Below are 18,877 nucleotides of genomic sequence, written 5' to 3' on the forward strand. Positions count from 1 at the left end.
CTCTCTCTTTCTGCCTGCCTCTCCATCTACTTGTGATCTCTCTCTGTCAACTAAACAAATAAAACCTTTAAAAAAATAAAAAGAACATTTAAAATTAATGAACAGAATTTTAGATGAAGTTAGAATGAATAAACAGAAATGGAAATACAAAAACCCCAAACAAGAAAACAAACAGAGCAAAATTCAGAGAAAGAAAGAAAGAAGGAAAAAGAGATGAGAACATTACTTAAGTAGAAAAGAAACAAACATAGAAAGGATCACCAAGGCCAATAACTAGTTCTCATAACATAGACAGAGCTGTTGAGATTGACCAAGGGGGGAAAAACAAACAGGAGGCACAGCTAAATAATGTTAGGAAGGAAAGGGAAGCATAGCCACAAAGGAATGAGCAATTAGAAAGGCAAAAAGAAAACAGGACCAACAACTAGGTGTCAATAAATGGGAACACTTAGCTCATTTGAACAATCTCCAAGAAAATTTGTTTCCAAAATTCACTCAGGAAGAAGTAAAAATCCAAATGGTCCCATAACCATCAAATAACAGAATCACAGGATTAAAATCTTACAAACAAACAATGTCCATAAGGCAAGTCCAGGCCCAGGCGGTCTGTAGGGAAGTTCTGCCAGTCAAGAAATGAGCCATTCCAGCCTTATCAACTCTTCCAGGAAACTGGAAAGAGAGCACTCCCAGCTTATTTTGTGAGCCAATCTTGATTGCAGAACCAAAAAAGGACAGGATGGGACATGAAAACATACAGGCCAATCTTATTCATAAATATAGCTGCAAAAATCCTAAATAAAATATTAGTTAATTGAACCAGGTCCTGGATCTGGATGAGAAGGTTATGCAGGTTATGCAGGAAGCCAGCAAGGTATGGAATATAGGCTCCCAGAGCACAAGAGGAAAGGAGATAGGCATAAATGACTTCACCACCCTGATAAACAACAAGTAGCAGGCCTTGGCCTCACCCCTATACCTTCCAGAATGCTGTGGCTGAGTTCAGCAGCTTGGCTCCGAAGCATGTCCACCAGCAGCCTGGCCCAGAAAGTACCCATAACCATAGCTTGCTCCTGGAATGATCATGGGTAACACCCCACCCCTCCCTGAATAAACTTTTAGGTAAGCTGGTGCTTTTAATGCTGGAGTTAAGCAAACAAGCCACCCATAAAGACCAGAAGCTAAAAAAACAAGGTAAAACAAAATGAAATGAAATAAAATTAAAGGATTATGAGGACAAAATTTCAAAACCAAGAGAACTTTTCCAAATGTCTGCCTCTATCAAGTGAAGCAAGGGCAAGGATGTGTAAGTTGTAGGTTTTACAATTCGTCGGATTGTATAAAATTTGGAAGTCACTTGGAGGTCAACTGAAGGTCACTCACAGGCCTAGAAAAATGTAACTATTGGGGACAGAAGTGAGGTGAAGGGAGGAGGATGGAGTCGAGACATTTGGTGGACTTTTGAAGAAGAAAAAAAGAGAAGAAAATAAAAAGGAGGAAGTTTCAGGACTTAAGGGTCCTGAGTCCGGTTGTAGGCTGCGGAGGAGGAAGCAGCAGAAAAGTATAGTTAAAAATGCCAGTGGGAGAATCACTATTGACGGGACAGGTTCTTCAAGGAGAGGAAAAGTTTAGAGATAAAAGAGAGGGTTACAAAAGAAAGGGTAGATTCCAAGCTTGATGATAGGGACAGATAATTGAGAGGGAGGAGGGATACAGGAAGCTGAGAAGCAGGGAGGGACAGGAAGTTGGGAAGCAAGGGAGGGCCAGGAGGCTGAGAAGCAAGGAGAGACAAGAAGGTGAGAAGCAGAGAAGAGACAGGAAGTGAGAAGCAGGGGTGGGGGGCAGGAGGTCGAGGCTTCAGGTTCCTTGAAGAAGGGATAGGCCAGCCCATCCTGAGTGAGGTGGTTCCAGGGGTGGAGAGAGGGTAAAATCTGACGCATTATCCATTAGATATTTAAAGAAATCTGATCCAGACATCTCAATGCAGTTCTCAGTATAGAGGTTATGTGACACAGGACAATAACCAGAAGATTCAATTGTCTGTGTTTTCCATATTCCAGATACTTGGTATTATGTAATTTCTAAAGAGCTAGGCAGCTTCCAATGTCGTGTGGCAGCTTCTTATTGTTCTAATGCTCTGGAAAGGAAGTAGGAATACACTTCCGTGGGAAAGGTAAGGGCTCAGGGCCACACAAGATTGGTCAGTCTGATCTCACTGTCTCAGATCTCCCGGTACCGAGTCGGACAAAGCATTTGCTCTATGACTGACTTCATGAATAAACATTCCAAGTGTGCAGGCTCTCAGATTCCTACAGACTTGCATGTTGGGGTGCCTGCCTACCCCCATCCCTACTGGGGCCTCATCAGCCCACACCAGCTCTCCCGAATGGCCACTGCCCTCCTCTGGTTGTGCCAGGCAGTGGCTGAGCACACAGGAGCTGGGAATCTGTTAGTGTGCTTCTGGCTTAAGAGCAAACCACTTATTTTACTTTGATTTACTTTACATTCACTCTTTTAAAAAATTTTGTGGGTCCTTATTAAGTGCCCTTTGTGTGGCATGTGTGGGGACTAGAGAGGGGGTCGTCCCTGCCTTCATGGGCCTCCTCAGAAACCTGGGTTTTTTGAGGTTCTTTTGCTCTCACTCTCACGTAAGAGGATAGAGCAATGGTCACCTGCTTGATTCAAGTGAGGTCGATTATTAACCCTGCGGTTCTTCCTCTGGAGGAGATGTCTGGGGAGAGCGCAGAGAGGAGGCAAGAGGGTGGGCTTGATGGTCAGACCAGACTTCGAAGCCAGACTCTGCCAGTTAGAAACTGTGGGGTGCCGGGCAAGTTTCTGAGTCTCTCTGAGCCTCACTCTTCGTAGCTACTACATGCAGACAATGATAGCATTTTAGGACTTCGCAGGGCAGTTTTTGCCTCTAGCAAACAGTCTCTTTTATAAGTGTGAGCTCTTTGAGCTGCCCTGTGAGTGCACTCTTCCAATCCCATGTCAGAACCTTCTCCATCTTGGCCCTAGGGAGTGTCAGGATTTGGAAATAAGAAAGAGTAGTGCTGCCTCAAGGCACAAGGCACAAAGGCATGCCATCCACTCTGCCCCGGCCGGACGGTCAGCAGCTGTGTTTTGTTCACTGTGAATGGAAACAACCTGAGCGATAAAGTTCACTCTAGGAATCTGAGTGCCTTCCCTTTGGTGTGCAGCTCGCAGTGGGTCGTGAGGGTTTCACGGAGGTGGGAGCTGAGGAAGGTGATATGTGCACAACTTGGGTGGGTGGTCACAAACCACTCTGGTAGCATCTGGTAGCCTCTGTCTGGAAGCATCAAACCAGACAGGCAAGACTCAGCTTCTGATTCCAGTCCTACCGCTTGCTGGTGGTGAAAGGGACCTGTCCCTCTGTGGGTCTGTCTCAGGCTCTGTTTCCTCATCTCTAACTTGGGAAGACTGACACTTGCCTTCCAGGCTCCAGTGAGGGTGAGCTGTACCTGGCAAGAGGGGCTGCAGGGCTGAGGGCCAGGCACAGGGTACAGCAGGTGTCCTTGGTTCCCATCCAGACTTGCACTGAAGCACCGGGCAACAGCAGAAATAGGGGAGAGAGGAACCATGTCTGAGCTTTCCCCTGGGAAAGGTAGCCTCTAAGTTGTAGGTGTTGGGAGAGCTGCACTGATTCCTGAGCTGCTAAATGGCGTTAGTGGTTTCAAGCCTAAGGAGACCAGGTGCAGGGCTGTACATGCATACCCTGCCCGGAGTCCCTTCTCACGTGCGTCTTGGCTTCACTGTGTGCTTGTTTTCTCCAGCTCTGGACAAACACCGCGGACAGCCTGGAGCTCTCCCTCTTTTCCCACCTTGCAGAAATCCTTCGATCACCAAGGTAGGCCCAGTTTTGGCAGGGTGGGGGCTAGAACTGATGGCTTCATGCTGAGACGGGGAACTGAGGGTTGCAGGACAGGCTAGGGGCTCAGCAGCCACGGCCTTCTCCCATTTCCAGAGCTCTGAGTTCCCGGCGGGCAGCATGTCTGTCTCAGACCATGTGAGCTGCTGTAACAAAATATGATAGGCATGATGGTGTATAAACGACAGAGACTGATTTCTCTAAGTTCCAGGGGCTGGAAATCCAACATCAAGGCCCTGGCAGATTTTGTGTCTGGTGAGGGTCCTGCTTCCTGGTTAAGGGCAGTCTTCTCACTATAATGTCACCTGGTGGGAGGGGTGAGGGAGTTCCCCGGGATCTCTTTTATAAAGGCACTCATCCCATCATAAGGGCCCCACTATTGTGACCTGTTTACCTCCACAAGACCATGCCTCCAAATACTATCACGTCGACAGTTTGGTTTCAGCATACGAATCCTGGGGGGATACAGACATTCAGTCTTTGGCAGTGTCCTTCCCACTGGCTCATGTATGTAAGGCAGGTCTCTCCCCTGGTGGATTTGGGCCCCAGGAGGGGACTCTCCAGCTCTAACTAGCACACGCTCAGGGGCTCAACAAACAGAAACACTTCTCTGTGTCCCATTTACCTCCCAACCTATTTTCCCTCTAACGGACTCTTCTGAGTCACTTTTCCGATTGTTCAGGGCTCTTTTGGTTGCAAGTGGTAGAAATACAACTCAAACCAACTTATGGAGGGAAGGAAGGGAAGAAAAAAGGAAGGGAGGAGGGAGAGCAAAAGGAAGGTTGAGAAAGGGGATTTTATTGGCTCATAGGTTGGGCGGGGGCAGATCTTCACACGTGGCTGGGTGGCGTTCACACTGGTTCATCTGAGACCTGTCACCCGTCTTGTCCACGCTTATCTTCCATGCTGGCATCATGTGGGCAGACGGCAAGATGGCCTCCGGGCAGCTCCTCAGAGCAAATCCTCGGCCCACAGAGGTAGCACAGAGGGCTTCTTTTTTCCTTTTTGTCTCAGCAATAGGATGGGGTCTCAGTGGGCCATCTTAGGTCCCGTGGCCTGGCCGAAGCATGACTTCACCTCTGCAAAGGACGGAGGGGAGTTAGAACATGGGAGGTCCCAGTCCCTGGGATCAGAATAAAGGAGAAGGGAGGCAGGAAATCCACCCTCACACCCCAACTCCTTCCTTACCTGTCAGGCCGGTCACCCCCACGGCCACCTGCCTCCTCACGGAGGGCTGTTTCAGCTTATCAGTAGTGCCTTCGATGTTTTGAATAGATTTGTGACCCTTTTTTCACTCAGCCACTCCCTGGGTATCTGCTGCAAACCTGCTCCATTTCATACCCAGTTCTTCGTGCTGGAAGTTCCAGAACCACAGGACAGTCTTGTGGAGAAGGAATACAGACAAACAGGCTGCTCAGTGCTGTGATAAGAAAGCACCAAACACAGCCGGAGCCTGCACATTCTCCCTGGCAGGTGGATGCATACAGACCACACACAGAACGGGCCTGGTGCTACCCCTCTATGTATCGGGGATGTGGAGCCTGGCAGAGTTCATGCTATCAGTCCTGAAAAGACAGCTCGAGAAGGAGCCACCCACCCCACTGCCCCCTCTTTCATCTTTCTTTTTCCCTTTCCCACTTTCTTTCTTTACTGGTTTCTACAAGATGGACATTTACCCCGGGAGCTGTTTTCTTTGGGGGGAGTCGAATTTACTGGAAATTGAATTTGTGATTTTTCTAAGAAGGAGGACGCAGATGCTTGAATTCTGTCTTTCTCCCCTTTGACTCTCAGTGGCGTTCATCCACTTTGTGGTTTGGGGCGAGCAGGAAGAGCACACACCCAGACAGACTCGCCCAGGGCTCCGTGCTGTTGGGAAGTGCTCCGCGGTCACACGGAGTCTGCTGTCTTCCTTCTGAGTTTTCTGAGACCGGCATTAGTTTTCCCTGAGGCTTAGAACTTAAAAGTCAATAACTGGGGTTGTCTTTGAAGGCAGTTTCCGGGGGTGGAAGGGCACGGGAGGCTCATCCCTGAGCAGCTCTGGCACTTGGCAGACACATATTCAATGGGTGTCTGACAGCATTTTGATGAGTTGCCAAGAGAGCACTGGAGTCAGAGGGCCACAGAGCAAGCCCAGCCTAGGAAACCTTTTCAGCAGAAACACAGCAAATTTGGTTCATTCCAGTAAAAGCTTTTACTGCCTCTACTCCTGGGCTCACAGGGAAGGACCCCGGAATGCTGAGATTGCTCACCAGGCCCAGCTTATACCCAAGCTTGTCTTCCTCTTCAATGAGCCGGGCCTCACCTTCTCCAAGATCCCCACCATCATTGCCATCTTGGGCTGTCAGCTGAGGGGCCACTTCAGCATCCAGGACTTGCTCAGGTACTGTGCCAGGCTTCCCAGGGGGACAGGCAGGGGTTTGGGACTATTTCACAGCGGAATATAGGCCCCAGTTCTTTCCTGACCACACTCAACCCAGCAACATTACCCTTCAGTGTAGTGGCAGATTCCATTTCCTTAGAACCTTCTAGAAGTTCTGTTCAGGGCAGAGAGTTGAGGAAAGGGGCGGGTCTGCTAGACTCCCAGCAGGACTATGTGCTCACTGCTCCCTGGTGCTCAGACACACTTATTACGCCAATGATTCGAGAATTTCCATGAGCACAGTCATCCTCATCAGCCATTGACCCAACAGGTCTGCTCTTTGCAGATTTCCCAAAGGACAGTCCCAGCTGACCTGGTATTTATCCCTTCCCATCCTCATCACTATCTGTTTTGTTGATCTGGCAGAGCCAGAGCTAACTGCTCTGATGAATCCGGACAGATTTTAGAGGTCTATGGAAATACTGCATTGATCACAGAATAACATGATTCCCCTCATACCCTCCCTTGAAACTGATTTGGGTGGATCTGGGTACAAAACTTGTATATGTGTTGAGCAAGCATGGGTTGAGCTCACCATTCAAAGTATCCTTCTCTCTCTGCATTAAGAATCGGACTGTTTGTTGTGTACACCCTCAAGCCTTCTTCGGTGAACGAGAGGCAGATCTGTGTGGATGGGGGCCTGGATTCCTCGGTGCCTGGTGAGAAGACCTTTCTCAGACACCAGTCTGAAGGCAGGGAATGAGCCTTATGGCACCCCTTGAGAGCCACCTCTCATGGGGCCATTTCGTAGAGGGAAGGGTTGAGTCAAAGGAAGGGGAAGATACCCACAACTGAGCAGTTGTTCCCAAGTACAGGCTTGTGAGGTCATAGTTTTTGTGAGTAGGGTTGCAATCACATAAAATTGCATATTCTTCCTTCACAACCTGGAGTGGCTTCCAAGACCTCTAGGATAAAACTTGGTTCGCTATAGGTCAACAGATGGGATCCTTTATGATCCAGTTCCTGCTACCTTCTTGGTTAAATCTCTCCTCCCCTTCCTCCCCTGATGAGCCCCAACTTCAGCGCTCTGAAGGCCCTGCACATCCTAGTGTATGATGATCTGCCCTCCAGCCATGCTTTGTCTGTGCTCTTCCCTTGGCAGAAATGCCTCCCCTGTTCACCCCAGTCCCTCCTTCACCCACTGGAGGCATAAATGCCTCTCTGGTCCCATCAAGTCAGTTAAGTCACCTCCTTTGCTTATAAAACTGTTGGGCCTACTCTAATGCACACTCTTGTGATTTGTTTCTTTAAGGCTCTTTCCTCCCAACCAGGCACAGAACAAGAGCTATGTCATGCTCCTTCTGCTAGAGGAGGTGTGAAGGGAATAGTCACTGACCACTTTGTCCTGGGCCCTCCAGATCTATGCTGTCCAACATAGAAGCCTCTAGCCACATGTGGCCACTTAAACTTATTTTAATTGATAGAAGTTAAATACAATTAAAAGTTCAGTTCCTTGGTCACAGTAGTGACATTCCAAGTACTTGCTAATCACATGAGGCTAGTGGTTACTGTATCAGACAGGGGAGATATAAAACTTTTTTTTTTTTTTTTTTTTGCAGAAGATTCTATTGGAAAGTGTTACTCGATCTGGAAAAATCTCTTTTCCTTAGGTCAAACCCGAATAGTAGGAATTACTATTCCCATTTTCTAAATGAGGAAATGGAGGCTCAGGGAGATTAAGACTTTTGGGGACAGAATCCAAGTAGAGAGAAATCGGACCCCACTTCTTCAAGCTGCCTCATCAGTCCTATTTCTGCAGCATGGTTTGTGTGCCCTGAATTGGTTTGTAAAATAACTGGCTAACCAAGGGAGTGAATGAATGAATGGATAATGGGACAAAAGTAAGCTTATTTAGTCACCCCTCCTTCTTTTTTTTTAATTTTTATTTTCAGCATCACAGTATTCATTATTTTTTTCACCACACCCAGTGCTCCATGCAATCCGTGCCCTCTATAATACCCACCACCTGGTACCCCAACCTCCCACCCCCACGCCACTTCAAACCCCTCAGATTGTTTTTCAGAGTCCATAGTCTCTCATGATTCACCTCCCCTTCCAATTTCCCCCAACTCCCTTCTCCTCTCTAACTCCCCTTGTCCTCCATGCTATTTGTTATGCTCCACAAATAAGTGAAACCATATGATAATTGGCTCTCTCTGCTTGACTTATTTCACTCAGCATAATCTCTTCCAGTCCTGTCCATGTTGCTACAAAAGTTGGGTATTCATCCTTTCTGATGGAGGCATAATACTCCATAGTGTATATGGACCACATCTTCCTTATCCATTCGTCCGTTGAAGGGCATCTTGGTTCTTTCCACAGTTTGGCGACTGTGGCCATTGCTGCTATAAACATTGGGGTACAGGTGGCCCTTCTTTTCACGACATCTGTATCTTTGGGGTAAATACCCAGGAGTGCAATTGCAGGGTCATAGGGAAGTCAGGGAAGTCACCCCTCCTTCTTATATGGACTTCATTCTGGACTCTGCAATTCAAACTCTGTCTTTAGTGTGACATCGGCATGCTGAAGGCCTAGCTTGGAAAAGCATTGAGAAGAGGAATTGAGATTAAGTACTAAAAATCTCTACCACTCTGTTCCCAGTGCCTCCTGTAGTGCCCAGCATGTAGTAGGTGGTCAAGAAATGTTGCAGCCTATGATAATGGGAAAAAAACATTTTTCTACTAGAAGATAAATTTGACCTAATTTTTTAGGATTTTTTGGGGGGTGGGGTGATGGGAAGCATCAAAAACATCTTCAGTTAAAGGGAACTTAAGGAACCTTTCCTGAAATTCTTTTTAAGCATTGCATAGAACTCTAGATTCGAATGCCAAACTTTGAGTCTCATCCATGGCTAAATTCCTGAGTGAACTAAGTGTTTGGTGAATACGATTGCTTACTGCGGCAAATATTATGTCTCTTTACATCCGTTTTCTCTTAAATCTGAATTTCCTTTTTTGTAGCTGGAAGCCAAACATCTGGAAAGACAATCTGGCTCAGAAACCAGTTGCTGGAGATGCTGTTCAGCGTAATATCTTCCTCTCAACTTCATCTGTCCTCTGAGTAAGTAGCTCCAGGAAGAGTGATTTGGCCTGAGCTTGCCTCCTACAGGGTGCAGTATTAAAACCTTTTCTTAATGAAAAGTTTAGCATCTCCGAGTTGGTTTTCCGCAGTGTGTTTCCTGCACCAGTCAGAAAAAAAAATTATATTCTCTCCACTCAATAAAGCAGACCTTGCCCTGAGATATTCTGATGCAAATGTGCAATGGGCATGAGTAACTCAGAACAGATTTGGTATAATGACAATAAGCTCTTTTTGTTGCCATTGCTATAGTGTAATTGTTATTGTTTTGGCAGTTGTGACAAGTACTGATTTTGATGTCCTGTACTTGGCAGACAGTAGAATAGAGAAATGGTTAGCCTAAATAACATCTATCAAGGAAATGGCTTGCCAAATTCTTCTGCTATTTACTGTCAGTTTTTTAGTTATTTTTCCAAGTTGGAAAAAGAAGTATCTGCCTTCAATTAACTTCTGAAACAATGTGTAACCATAAAATCCCATTAACTCTCTCCCCCAACTACCTGCTTTATGTCATTCATTCATGCAGTCATTCATTCATTCATTCAACAACTATTTGTTGAGTACCTACTGTGTGCCAGACACTGTTCCTCACTCTGAGAATGCAGTGCTGAAGAAGTTAGTCCAGATCCTTGCTGCTGCTGAGTTGACATTTTCATGTGTATGTATTTGGGGGACATAGGAATGGGGTAGGGAATCACCCTTCAGTAAAATAGCCTTGCAGGCAGTGCTTAAAAGGTCTGCATTCCTAGACTCTAAGGATGGTAGAACTGGAAGTTGCCCTGTAGGTGAGCTAGTCCAACTCTTTCCTTTTTCATCTTTTTGAATGAGAATGTAGTGTAGCGCTTAAGCACTGGGACTCTGATCTCTAGACCTCCTGGGTTCAAAGCCCAGCTTTGCCTCCAGAGACCCTGGGGAGGTTAGTTAAACCTTCTATGCCCTCTTTTGCTCATTTATCTGAGGATAAAATTAGTGCCTGCTAAAGAAGGAAGTTAATATGTGGCTAGCCCTAAGCACAGTATCTGAGATACTATAAATATTACATAAGCTAACTGCAATGGCCATCATAATCTCAACATCATTATCCTCACCATCATCATCACCACCATCGCCACCATCATTATCGTCACCACCACCATCATCATCACCGCCATCATTATCATTATCATCCCCACTATTATCACCACTACCACCATCATCACCACTACCATCATCACCATCATCATCATCATTACCATCATTATCATCACCACCATCATCACCACCATCACCATCACCACCATCACCCTCATTATTATTATCTTTCCCACCATCATCACCAACACCACCATCATCATCACCGCCATCATTATTATTACCACTATTCTCACCACTACCATCATCATCACCACTACCATCATCACCATCATCATTACCATCATTAGCATCACCACCATTACCCTTGTTATTATTATCTTTCCCACCATCATCACCAACACCATCATTATCATCATCATTACCACAGTCATCATCACCACCATTATCAACATCAAGAAAAATGACCATAGCTCATCAAGAGCCCTGCCAAAGTTATCCAGTTAGTCAAAAGAGGCAGGGATAGAAGAGGACAGTTTCTTGACTCCTAGTCTGGTGGCCACAGCCTCGCTCCCTAATCTAGTAGCTGGCACTGACAACATTGCCCGGTAAAGATGGACCCTACTCTGGTTCCCAGGAGGCAGAGTCCTTTGCTGAGCTGTTACCCCTGAGGATTGGTTGCCTACCTCCCTATCCTCCAGTCCCTTCTAGCAAGTTTGTATTCTCCAAACTCATCATTTTAAGATTTTATTATTTATTTATTTATTTGACAGAGAGGGAGAGAGAAAGGGAGAGAGAGAGAGCACAAGCAGGGGGAACAGAGAGGGAGTGAGAAGCAGACTCCCTGCAGAGCTGGGAGCCCAATGTGGGACTCGATCCCAGGACCCTGGGATCATGACCTGAGCCGAAGGCAGATGCTTAACCATCTGAGCCACCCAGGTGCCCCTTAAACTCATCATTTAAAAATTCATTTTTGAATGTGACACTTAAACATGTATTTTGCTTAAATTCATAAATATGCATAAATATTGGACTATTCCGTTGAGATTAATTTTGACCTGTGTATTTGAAAAGGGAGTTAACCAACCATTATGTGTTTTATGTGACTGTATTGATGTAATTAGATGAGTGGCTAGTCAGACCCACTAAGTAGGAGTACTAGCGGAGTAGGGCTATCGAGGACCTGCCCATTTATTCATTTGTTGATACAGTTTCCAATTGCACTGAAAAGATTTAGCCAGCTTACACTTCAGCCTTTAATAAACATATTCAGCCATTTAACAGCAACCTTGCCAGCATTTTATTTTACCATCCTTTAAAAATATAACATGTACTTCACTAAGTAATAGCCAAGTTAACCTTAATTTTCCTCTCCTTGGTGACAAGGGAGGCTGGACATTATTTGTATCTTCTGGATGTGATCTTTGCTCACAAACTAAGAGATAATTTACTGCATTTATTGAACCCTGCAGGACAAAGGAAGAGATGTTTCTGAGCCTGGGGCCTGACTGGTTCCTGCTCCTCATGCAGGGCCACGTGCATCACAGCACCACAGTGCTGGGGTTGAAACTGTTGCTGCACTTTTTGGCAAGCCCCTCCCTCCGCGGGCGATTTAAAGATGGCCTGTGTGCAGGATCCTGGGTGGAGCGCAGCTCGGAGGGTGTGGACATTGTGATAGGTGAGTGTGCAGCCTTCTCCAGGAGGTTCTTCTCCCACCTCATCCTGGGCTGCGAGTGAGGACCTGCCAGGCTCCTTCCTGCTTGGGGCCTTCACAGCTCTTGCAGTAGGATCACCTTGACCCCTGAACCCCATAAGCCCCAGTCGCTTCCTACTTCCTGGTCAGGATCCTCTTTTGTCCTCACTGCTTTCCAGATGCTGGGGGCTTCCTTTTATTCCTCAAAAGTTCCTTAGCCCTTTTCCTCTTCCTGAGATGTTTCTCCCAGCCCACAACACTGGGAAGGCTCTCCTGGCTGGTGTGGGTCCATCTTCCGGTCTCAGTTCAAATGTCGCTTCCTCCAGGAGAGGAGGGTTCCACCTGAATTAGGGCACCTCTGTTATATTGCTTTTTTTTTTTTTTAATGGTTCTTGTCACAATTCACAAGCATCTATTTGTTTAGGTATTTAATTCCTTAATGTCCCTCCCTCTTGCTACATTCTAAGTACTTGGTGAGGGTCTGGGGTTCTGTATATTTTGTTGAAATGCTATGTCCCTATTGTTTAGTATAAAGTTGCCCTACTGCCTCTAAGGTAGTAGGCACCAAATAAGTATCTGTTTTTGAATAAATGAAGGAAGGAAGGAATGTGTATGTCAGGAATAGGAAAAGGAACTCTTTTGAATACTTTCTTATGCCCGTGCACGTATGACATATCTTTCTATCTGGCATTTCTGTGGGATGGGTAGGTGGCAGGGAATTCCTTTGCCCTATTCCCACCTTGACCAGAAGCAATAGCAGTTGTTCTCAATTTGATTTTGTGCCCCTTCCACCTGATCAACAGATAACCTGAAGAGCCAGACCCCCACGCCTGACCAGAGCCCCTGCCTGCTTCCTGGGTTCCGCGTCCTGAAGGACTTTCTGGGCCACCATGTGCATATTCCAGAAGTCTACCTCATTGTGTCCACCTTCTTCCTGCAGACGCCACTTACAGAGCTGACGGATGGGCCCAAAGTAGGTTCTTGGAGTGCCCCCGGGATGGAGTGACCCACCTGCTTTTATGATCCCATGTGACCAAGGCACTTCCTTAAGATTCTCTACCCCTGCCTCCATCCACATCCTCCAACTTGTGTTGCGTTTGACCCACTTCCTTGCCTCGCACTGCTACCCCCTTGGCTAGTTCTTCAGATCCCCTGAGCTCCTGGGCCTCTGCCTCCCACCCTCCCTGACAACAGGTCTGGGTTTTAAGTCTTTCTCCTTTTGGGCATGGCTAGAGAAGTCACATGATGATGGGAGTGACACGGGGAGGTGAATGCTGCCACCGCAGAATTAGAGCCTCGGGTTATGCCTTTTGAAAAAGCATGTCTCTTTACCTTAGCCAGACCCCTCAGTTCCCCTGCATTTTAGTGTCAGCCATATATGCTATCAAGTCTCCCCCCTAAAGCTGCTCTGTGCTCAGATGACTTACCTCACAGTGGGAGTGGAGGATCCCGGAAGGGCATTGTCTTGACACCCCACTTTCTACCACCTATTTATGCCATGACCCTCTTCATCACCTTCTCTCTATTGTCGCTGGCAAAGGCTGATGGATTCCTTCCACCCCTTTCCTGAGTGACCTCACCAGGGGTTAACCCTTTCTCCTGTATTTCCAGCCCCTCCCTTTCTACCGACTCTTTCCTCATAGACCATAAATACGCGACCTGTGTCTCCACCTAAATGCAGAAGCTGTCCCCTTGACGCCCACTCTTGACCAACTGCTGTCTTACTTATCCTCCTCTGTCCTGCTTTAGCCAAATTTCTCCAGAGAGGAGCCTACACTTAACTAGGTATAGCTTCTCACCAAACAGCCCTTCACTCATTCATTTGCACCACATTCAAGGCTTCATGAGCTCCCCTGATGGATGGGGTTCTGACTCGACAGCCGGCATCAGGGCCCTCTGTCACTGGGGCCCTCACTTTTCTCTCCAACCCACTTTGTTCCCTTGCCCACCCTTGGTGCTGTGAGCCTCCTTAGTCACCTCTCCAGTAAGACCAGCTGCTGTGTGCTTGCCTCCCCTGTGCCTTTAACGAGCTCTTACTCCCATGTCCCCTGCCTGCTGAGGGGGTGGATGGACTCTCATCACTCAGCTCAGATTCCGCCTCCTGCTCAGATCCCTGGACAGGGGGACTCATTCTATCCCATGTGCCTTAGCATTTCCTGTCAGTGGCACTGACATAGTTATGTGATTTCCTCTCTCTTCAGCTACTGAGCTCCTCAGGTGCAGACCCTACTTCTTACTCACCTTCCTGGGTGCCTGACAAATAGCAGATTCAGAAAATTGTTTCTCAGTCTCAACTGAGTGGAGTTAAACTGCCCTGAATTGAAAGTGGGGGAGGGGCTTGGCTCTGTAAACTGAAGGCCAGAAAATCTACCTCTCTTGACATCCTTATATTTGACCTATCTAAATCTTGATATATGCTAATAGTATTAGAGATCCACACTTCAAAATAAAATTCTTAATATGCTGTGCTAAGTTCACCGAAACCGTGTATTTCTGTTTCTTCAGGAACGTATCATAGGGAACAAACATCTCCTCAATGTCAGGACCCGTGATAGATGTTTTACATATTTTATTTCACTTGATATTTATAACCATCCCATGGGGAAGAGAATGTAATTTTCATTTTATAGAGGAGGAAACTGAGTTGCCAAGAGGCTTCAGAGCTTGCATAAGCCCAACTTTTAAAGAGGCAAAGTCAGAGCGCCCTGCTGGCCAAGCCCTGTGTTCCCTCTGCTACACTCGGCACCTTCCTCAAAGCCTTTGAACTCTTCATATGTCCTCTGTAGTCTCACTTACAAAAATTCATGACAGTCGATTGGGATCGCAAACCAAATGGAAGAGCTGAAGTCAAGGTGAATCACTGGTGGGTTAGCAGCATCTTCTCGGAGCCATGTACTTCCCTTATGCACCACCAAGCGGGCTGACGTTCTCCACATGGACCAGCCACCTAGGCTGTCTGCACAGCTACTGTGCTGTTTGCCTTTCCCACTCAGGCCCCCTGGAAAATACAGTGTGCTGGCTGGAAAGCCGGTCCCCTTGATGTGCCTCCAGTGGTCTCTCTATAGCCCCTGCCCCCTCTTTCAGGATAGCCTGGATGCCATGCTCCAGTGGCTCCTGCAGAAGCACCACAATGAAGAAGTCCTCCGGGCTGGGCTATGCACTGAAGGTGTCCTGCTGCTTCTGGAAATGCTGAAAGCCACCATGAGCCAGGTGAGACCCATCCCCCCCACATTTCATGAGGAGGTTCTGATGGGAAGACAAATCTTGAAGAGTCACCTTGACTTTTTCCAGCAGTTTCCCTTGCTGATAATTAACAAGTGTTATTCAGAATGCTTGGTAGAAGAGGCCAGGTGGGTTCCCCAGCCTACATGTCCTCAGTAGAGTTTACGCACTCTTGCCAGAGAACATCTGTTTTCCATTTGTTTACATATTTGAGTTTCTTCACTGGGAGATTTAATGCCTTCAGTTAGGGGAACATTTCTGAGCAACTGCTTTAGGTCAGGAGCTTCAGGGGACTGGTAGGAGGTGGAAAGGGGCCTCTTTCCTCAAGAAGCTCGCCTCTGCCATGACAAGTGGGCCTCACACATGGGTAAACTGTGAGGTAGAAACCTGTTAGAGAAGACAGATGCCACCAACCACATACGTGACATGGAGAGCCATTAACTCAGGACTTCAGGGTCCTCAAGAGGCAGGTGGAGAGGTTATTTTTGACATGGAGGCAAGTGTGAGGGGTGAAGGCCCCCTGTGAATGGGAGTAACTGTGAGCCAGATCAACAAGAATTTGCATGGGAGGCTGAAAACTTCTGATTTCATTCTGTAGACCCCAATGGTGACTGGAGGCTTCATTCTGTGTGGGGAAACCTTATCGCTTCTATAAGACAATGCATGTTTACCTTTACAACTTTAACCAAAGAGGAAGATAGAAAGTAAAAATCACTTGAAACATACCCATGCAGAGATAACCGCTGTGAACCTCAGGGGAATGTTCTTCTAGACACCTAGGATTATACCGTAGCCTTACAGAGGGTTGGGCCACATAAACCCCTCTTGCCTTTTTTTCTCAACACGTTGTTGGGAATTATCTATATTTGTACATGGAAATTTATGTTGTTTTTCAGAATGTTCATTGTTATAAAAACTCTGTAAAGAACATTCTTGAGCAGATATCCTTTCTCTGTAGTTTGATATTCTCCTTAGTGTGAATTCTGGATTTTGGATAGTGGGTCAGTCAGTGACCTTCATGTGTTTTCTTTTGGATGCACTTCTCAGGAAAGTTGCATTAGACATTATACATACACGTCCCTACATCTAATCTACGTCCCACCATCCTGTATGGGAGTCCCCAGCGCAGTCCTCACAGCCCCAGCTATGGGGTCTTTGCTTTTGACCCAGTTTAAGTGTCACATCTGTAATTCCCCAGATAGCCATTTTATGTTTGACATTATAATGTAAATGTTTGGTCTTATAATAATAATAATAATAATAATAATTTTTTTTTTACTCCTCTCAGCAGACTATACGTTTTCTTTGTTCTACCTGCTTTCATGTTATTCAATTTTTTTTTTTTTTTGCTTTTTCAAAATAACCTTTACTGGTTAGAAGGGTAACAAACTCTTTATGCTGCAAACTGGAGATACGTATTTTTTCAGGCACCCGACTCCGAAATTAATTGAACATTAGGTCTGTAATGGAACCATGAGTAAGCTTTCCAAAGAAGGAAAGTATACAGTTCACATGCTCTGACTAGGACATAACAAAATGAAGTGTATAACAATAATAAAAAACAAAAAGTCTAACCACATTCACGAAATATGAGTCAAGAGGTCTTTAAAACTGCAATCACATTAATTCTAGAAAGCAACAGCAACAAAAAAATGAAGATGCCAAATATTAGAATCTTAGAACTAGACAGGAAAATAATCGGGAGATATATCCAAAGTTGGTTGTTTAAATCAACCCACAAGTCCTCAGCTCCTTATGTAGTCAGAGGGTGTGGGGTAAAGAGAGCATGGGTTACACATACAGAAGAGAAGGGAGAAATAATCATACAGAAAATTAAATGAATTTAAAAAGGCCATTTATGCAAACTGAATAAAATATTACCTAAACAAGATCAAAGAGACATTTGAGATTCTAAACAAGGCAATAATGAAAAAAAAATGGAGCCCAAGAGTTTCATAAGAGCAACTTAAATAATACAAGAATTATGGATTTAACATCTTCTTGAATAAAAAGAAAGGAGAAGAGTATTTTTTTATCATAATACTGATAACAAAACCTGACAAACATAAAACAAAAAGAAAACTGCAGCCCACTATTATTTATAAATATGCACTCAAAATCATAAGTAAAATATTTATAAACAGAATAAGGAAGTGCACTGAGAGATTAACAGAGGGACTCAGTGAGCTCTTTGCAAAAATGCAAGAAATCTATTGGTGCAATTCATCATAGGTAAGTGGCTAAAAGAAAAAAGCACCTAATTACATGTTAAAAGAGTATATCATAAAAATTAAATACATTTTTGTTTTTAAAAGGAGAAAAAATTGTGATCTGTACTTTCTTAGCATAATCTCTCTCTCTCTCTCTCTCTCTCTCTCTCTCTCTTTCACACACACACACACACACACACACACACACACACACACACATTACAGCCAGATTGCCTGGGTTTAGTTCCTGGCTTTGTCACTTATCTGTTGGGTAACCTTTGGCAAGCTACCTGACCTCTCTGTGCCTCTGTCTTCCCATCTGTAAAATAGGTGTAAATGTAGAGAGTGGTCGTGAGGGGAGAAGAGGAATGTGTGTGAAGCCCTGTAACAATGCCCGCACATATTAACCCCTTCCCCAACTGGTGACTAGTATCCTGGGCTAACCCACAGACTTAGGTGTCTACAATTTAGGTGTCCTGCTGACTATCTCAGAAAGCCTTCGATTTCAGATCCTCTGGCTCCCCTGCAGTCGCCAGCCACATTCCCATGCTCAGCCTCTCATGAAGTGTGCCTTCAGCCCCCAGGAGGCTCTGGAGATGACGCCTGGGAACAGTCATTCCCTGCCAGCGTGCTGCATTTCCTTGGCTGTGTGCACAGCACCTACCCCCAGGATCCTGCCTGGCGAGCCCCGGAGTTCCTCCAGACGTTGGCTGCAGTCACCTTCCCTCTGGGGACCCACAAGGTAGGACATTTCACTGCCCTGCCCAGTGAGAGCAGGGGTGAGCGTTATCATGCTTCAAGACCAAAGGGTAACAGTCTTCCTTAACCCCACCCCAAATTAAAATGCATTTTAAGGCAACTTGGCTGAAACATTAAGTAAACAACTTGGGTAATTTTCCTTTTCTTGGCTGAGATGCAGCTTGAGTCATCCTTCAGCTCTGAGATTCAGTAATTTTTGGAGTGGTCCGGAATCTCAGTAATGAGAAATTTGATGGCGGACCAAGTCCAGTTCTGTATGGAATATTCACGCTGCTAATGTGAACCAACAAATTCCATCCCAGGAAACCAGTGGCCCACACCCCTGACAGGAGACATGGAATAGGAAGTGTCCTATCTTTGGGGATCACGCCTCTCATCCTGTTTGCAGGCCCGGGACTCTTTGCAGTCAGAGGGTTTGCTGAGGCCCAGCTTAGAGCCAGACAAGCCAAGGTTGGGAGGGCAGAGGGCCGACTGGGTCCTGAGGACGTGATGTGAGTGTGGGCCACAGGAAGAGAGGCCCAGCGGGCCAAGCGGGCTTG

The 18,877-nt window shown here is 46.0% G+C and overlaps 1 protein-coding gene across 6 annotated transcripts in view; it reads left to right on the top strand.

The window, feature by feature from the left end:
- The window catches only part of WDFY4 (WDFY family member 4), a 281,403-nt gene that overhangs the window by 102,666 nt on the left and 159,860 nt on the right, over window positions 1-18,877 (top strand). For all 6 annotated transcript variants that reach the window (XM_059397992.1, XM_059397994.1, XM_059397995.1 and 3 more), the window contains exons 25-32: window positions 3,792-3,865; window positions 6,105-6,266; window positions 6,873-6,964; window positions 9,266-9,365; window positions 11,927-12,132; window positions 12,951-13,120; window positions 15,232-15,357; window positions 18,157-18,321. In XM_059397992.1, the coding sequence (XP_059253975.1) occupies window positions 3,792-3,865; window positions 6,105-6,266; window positions 6,873-6,964; window positions 9,266-9,365; window positions 11,927-12,132; window positions 12,951-13,120; window positions 15,232-15,357; window positions 18,157-18,321 (1,095 nt within the window). The remainder of the gene's footprint in view (window positions 1-3,791; window positions 3,866-6,104; window positions 6,267-6,872; window positions 6,965-9,265; window positions 9,366-11,926; window positions 12,133-12,950; window positions 13,121-15,231; window positions 15,358-18,156; window positions 18,322-18,877) is intronic.

The sequence above is a fragment of the Mustela nigripes genome, chromosome 4 (genome assembly GCF_022355385.1).
Source record: "Mustela nigripes isolate SB6536 chromosome 4, MUSNIG.SB6536, whole genome shotgun sequence".
Lineage (NCBI taxonomy): Eukaryota > Metazoa > Chordata > Mammalia > Carnivora > Mustelidae > Mustela > Mustela nigripes.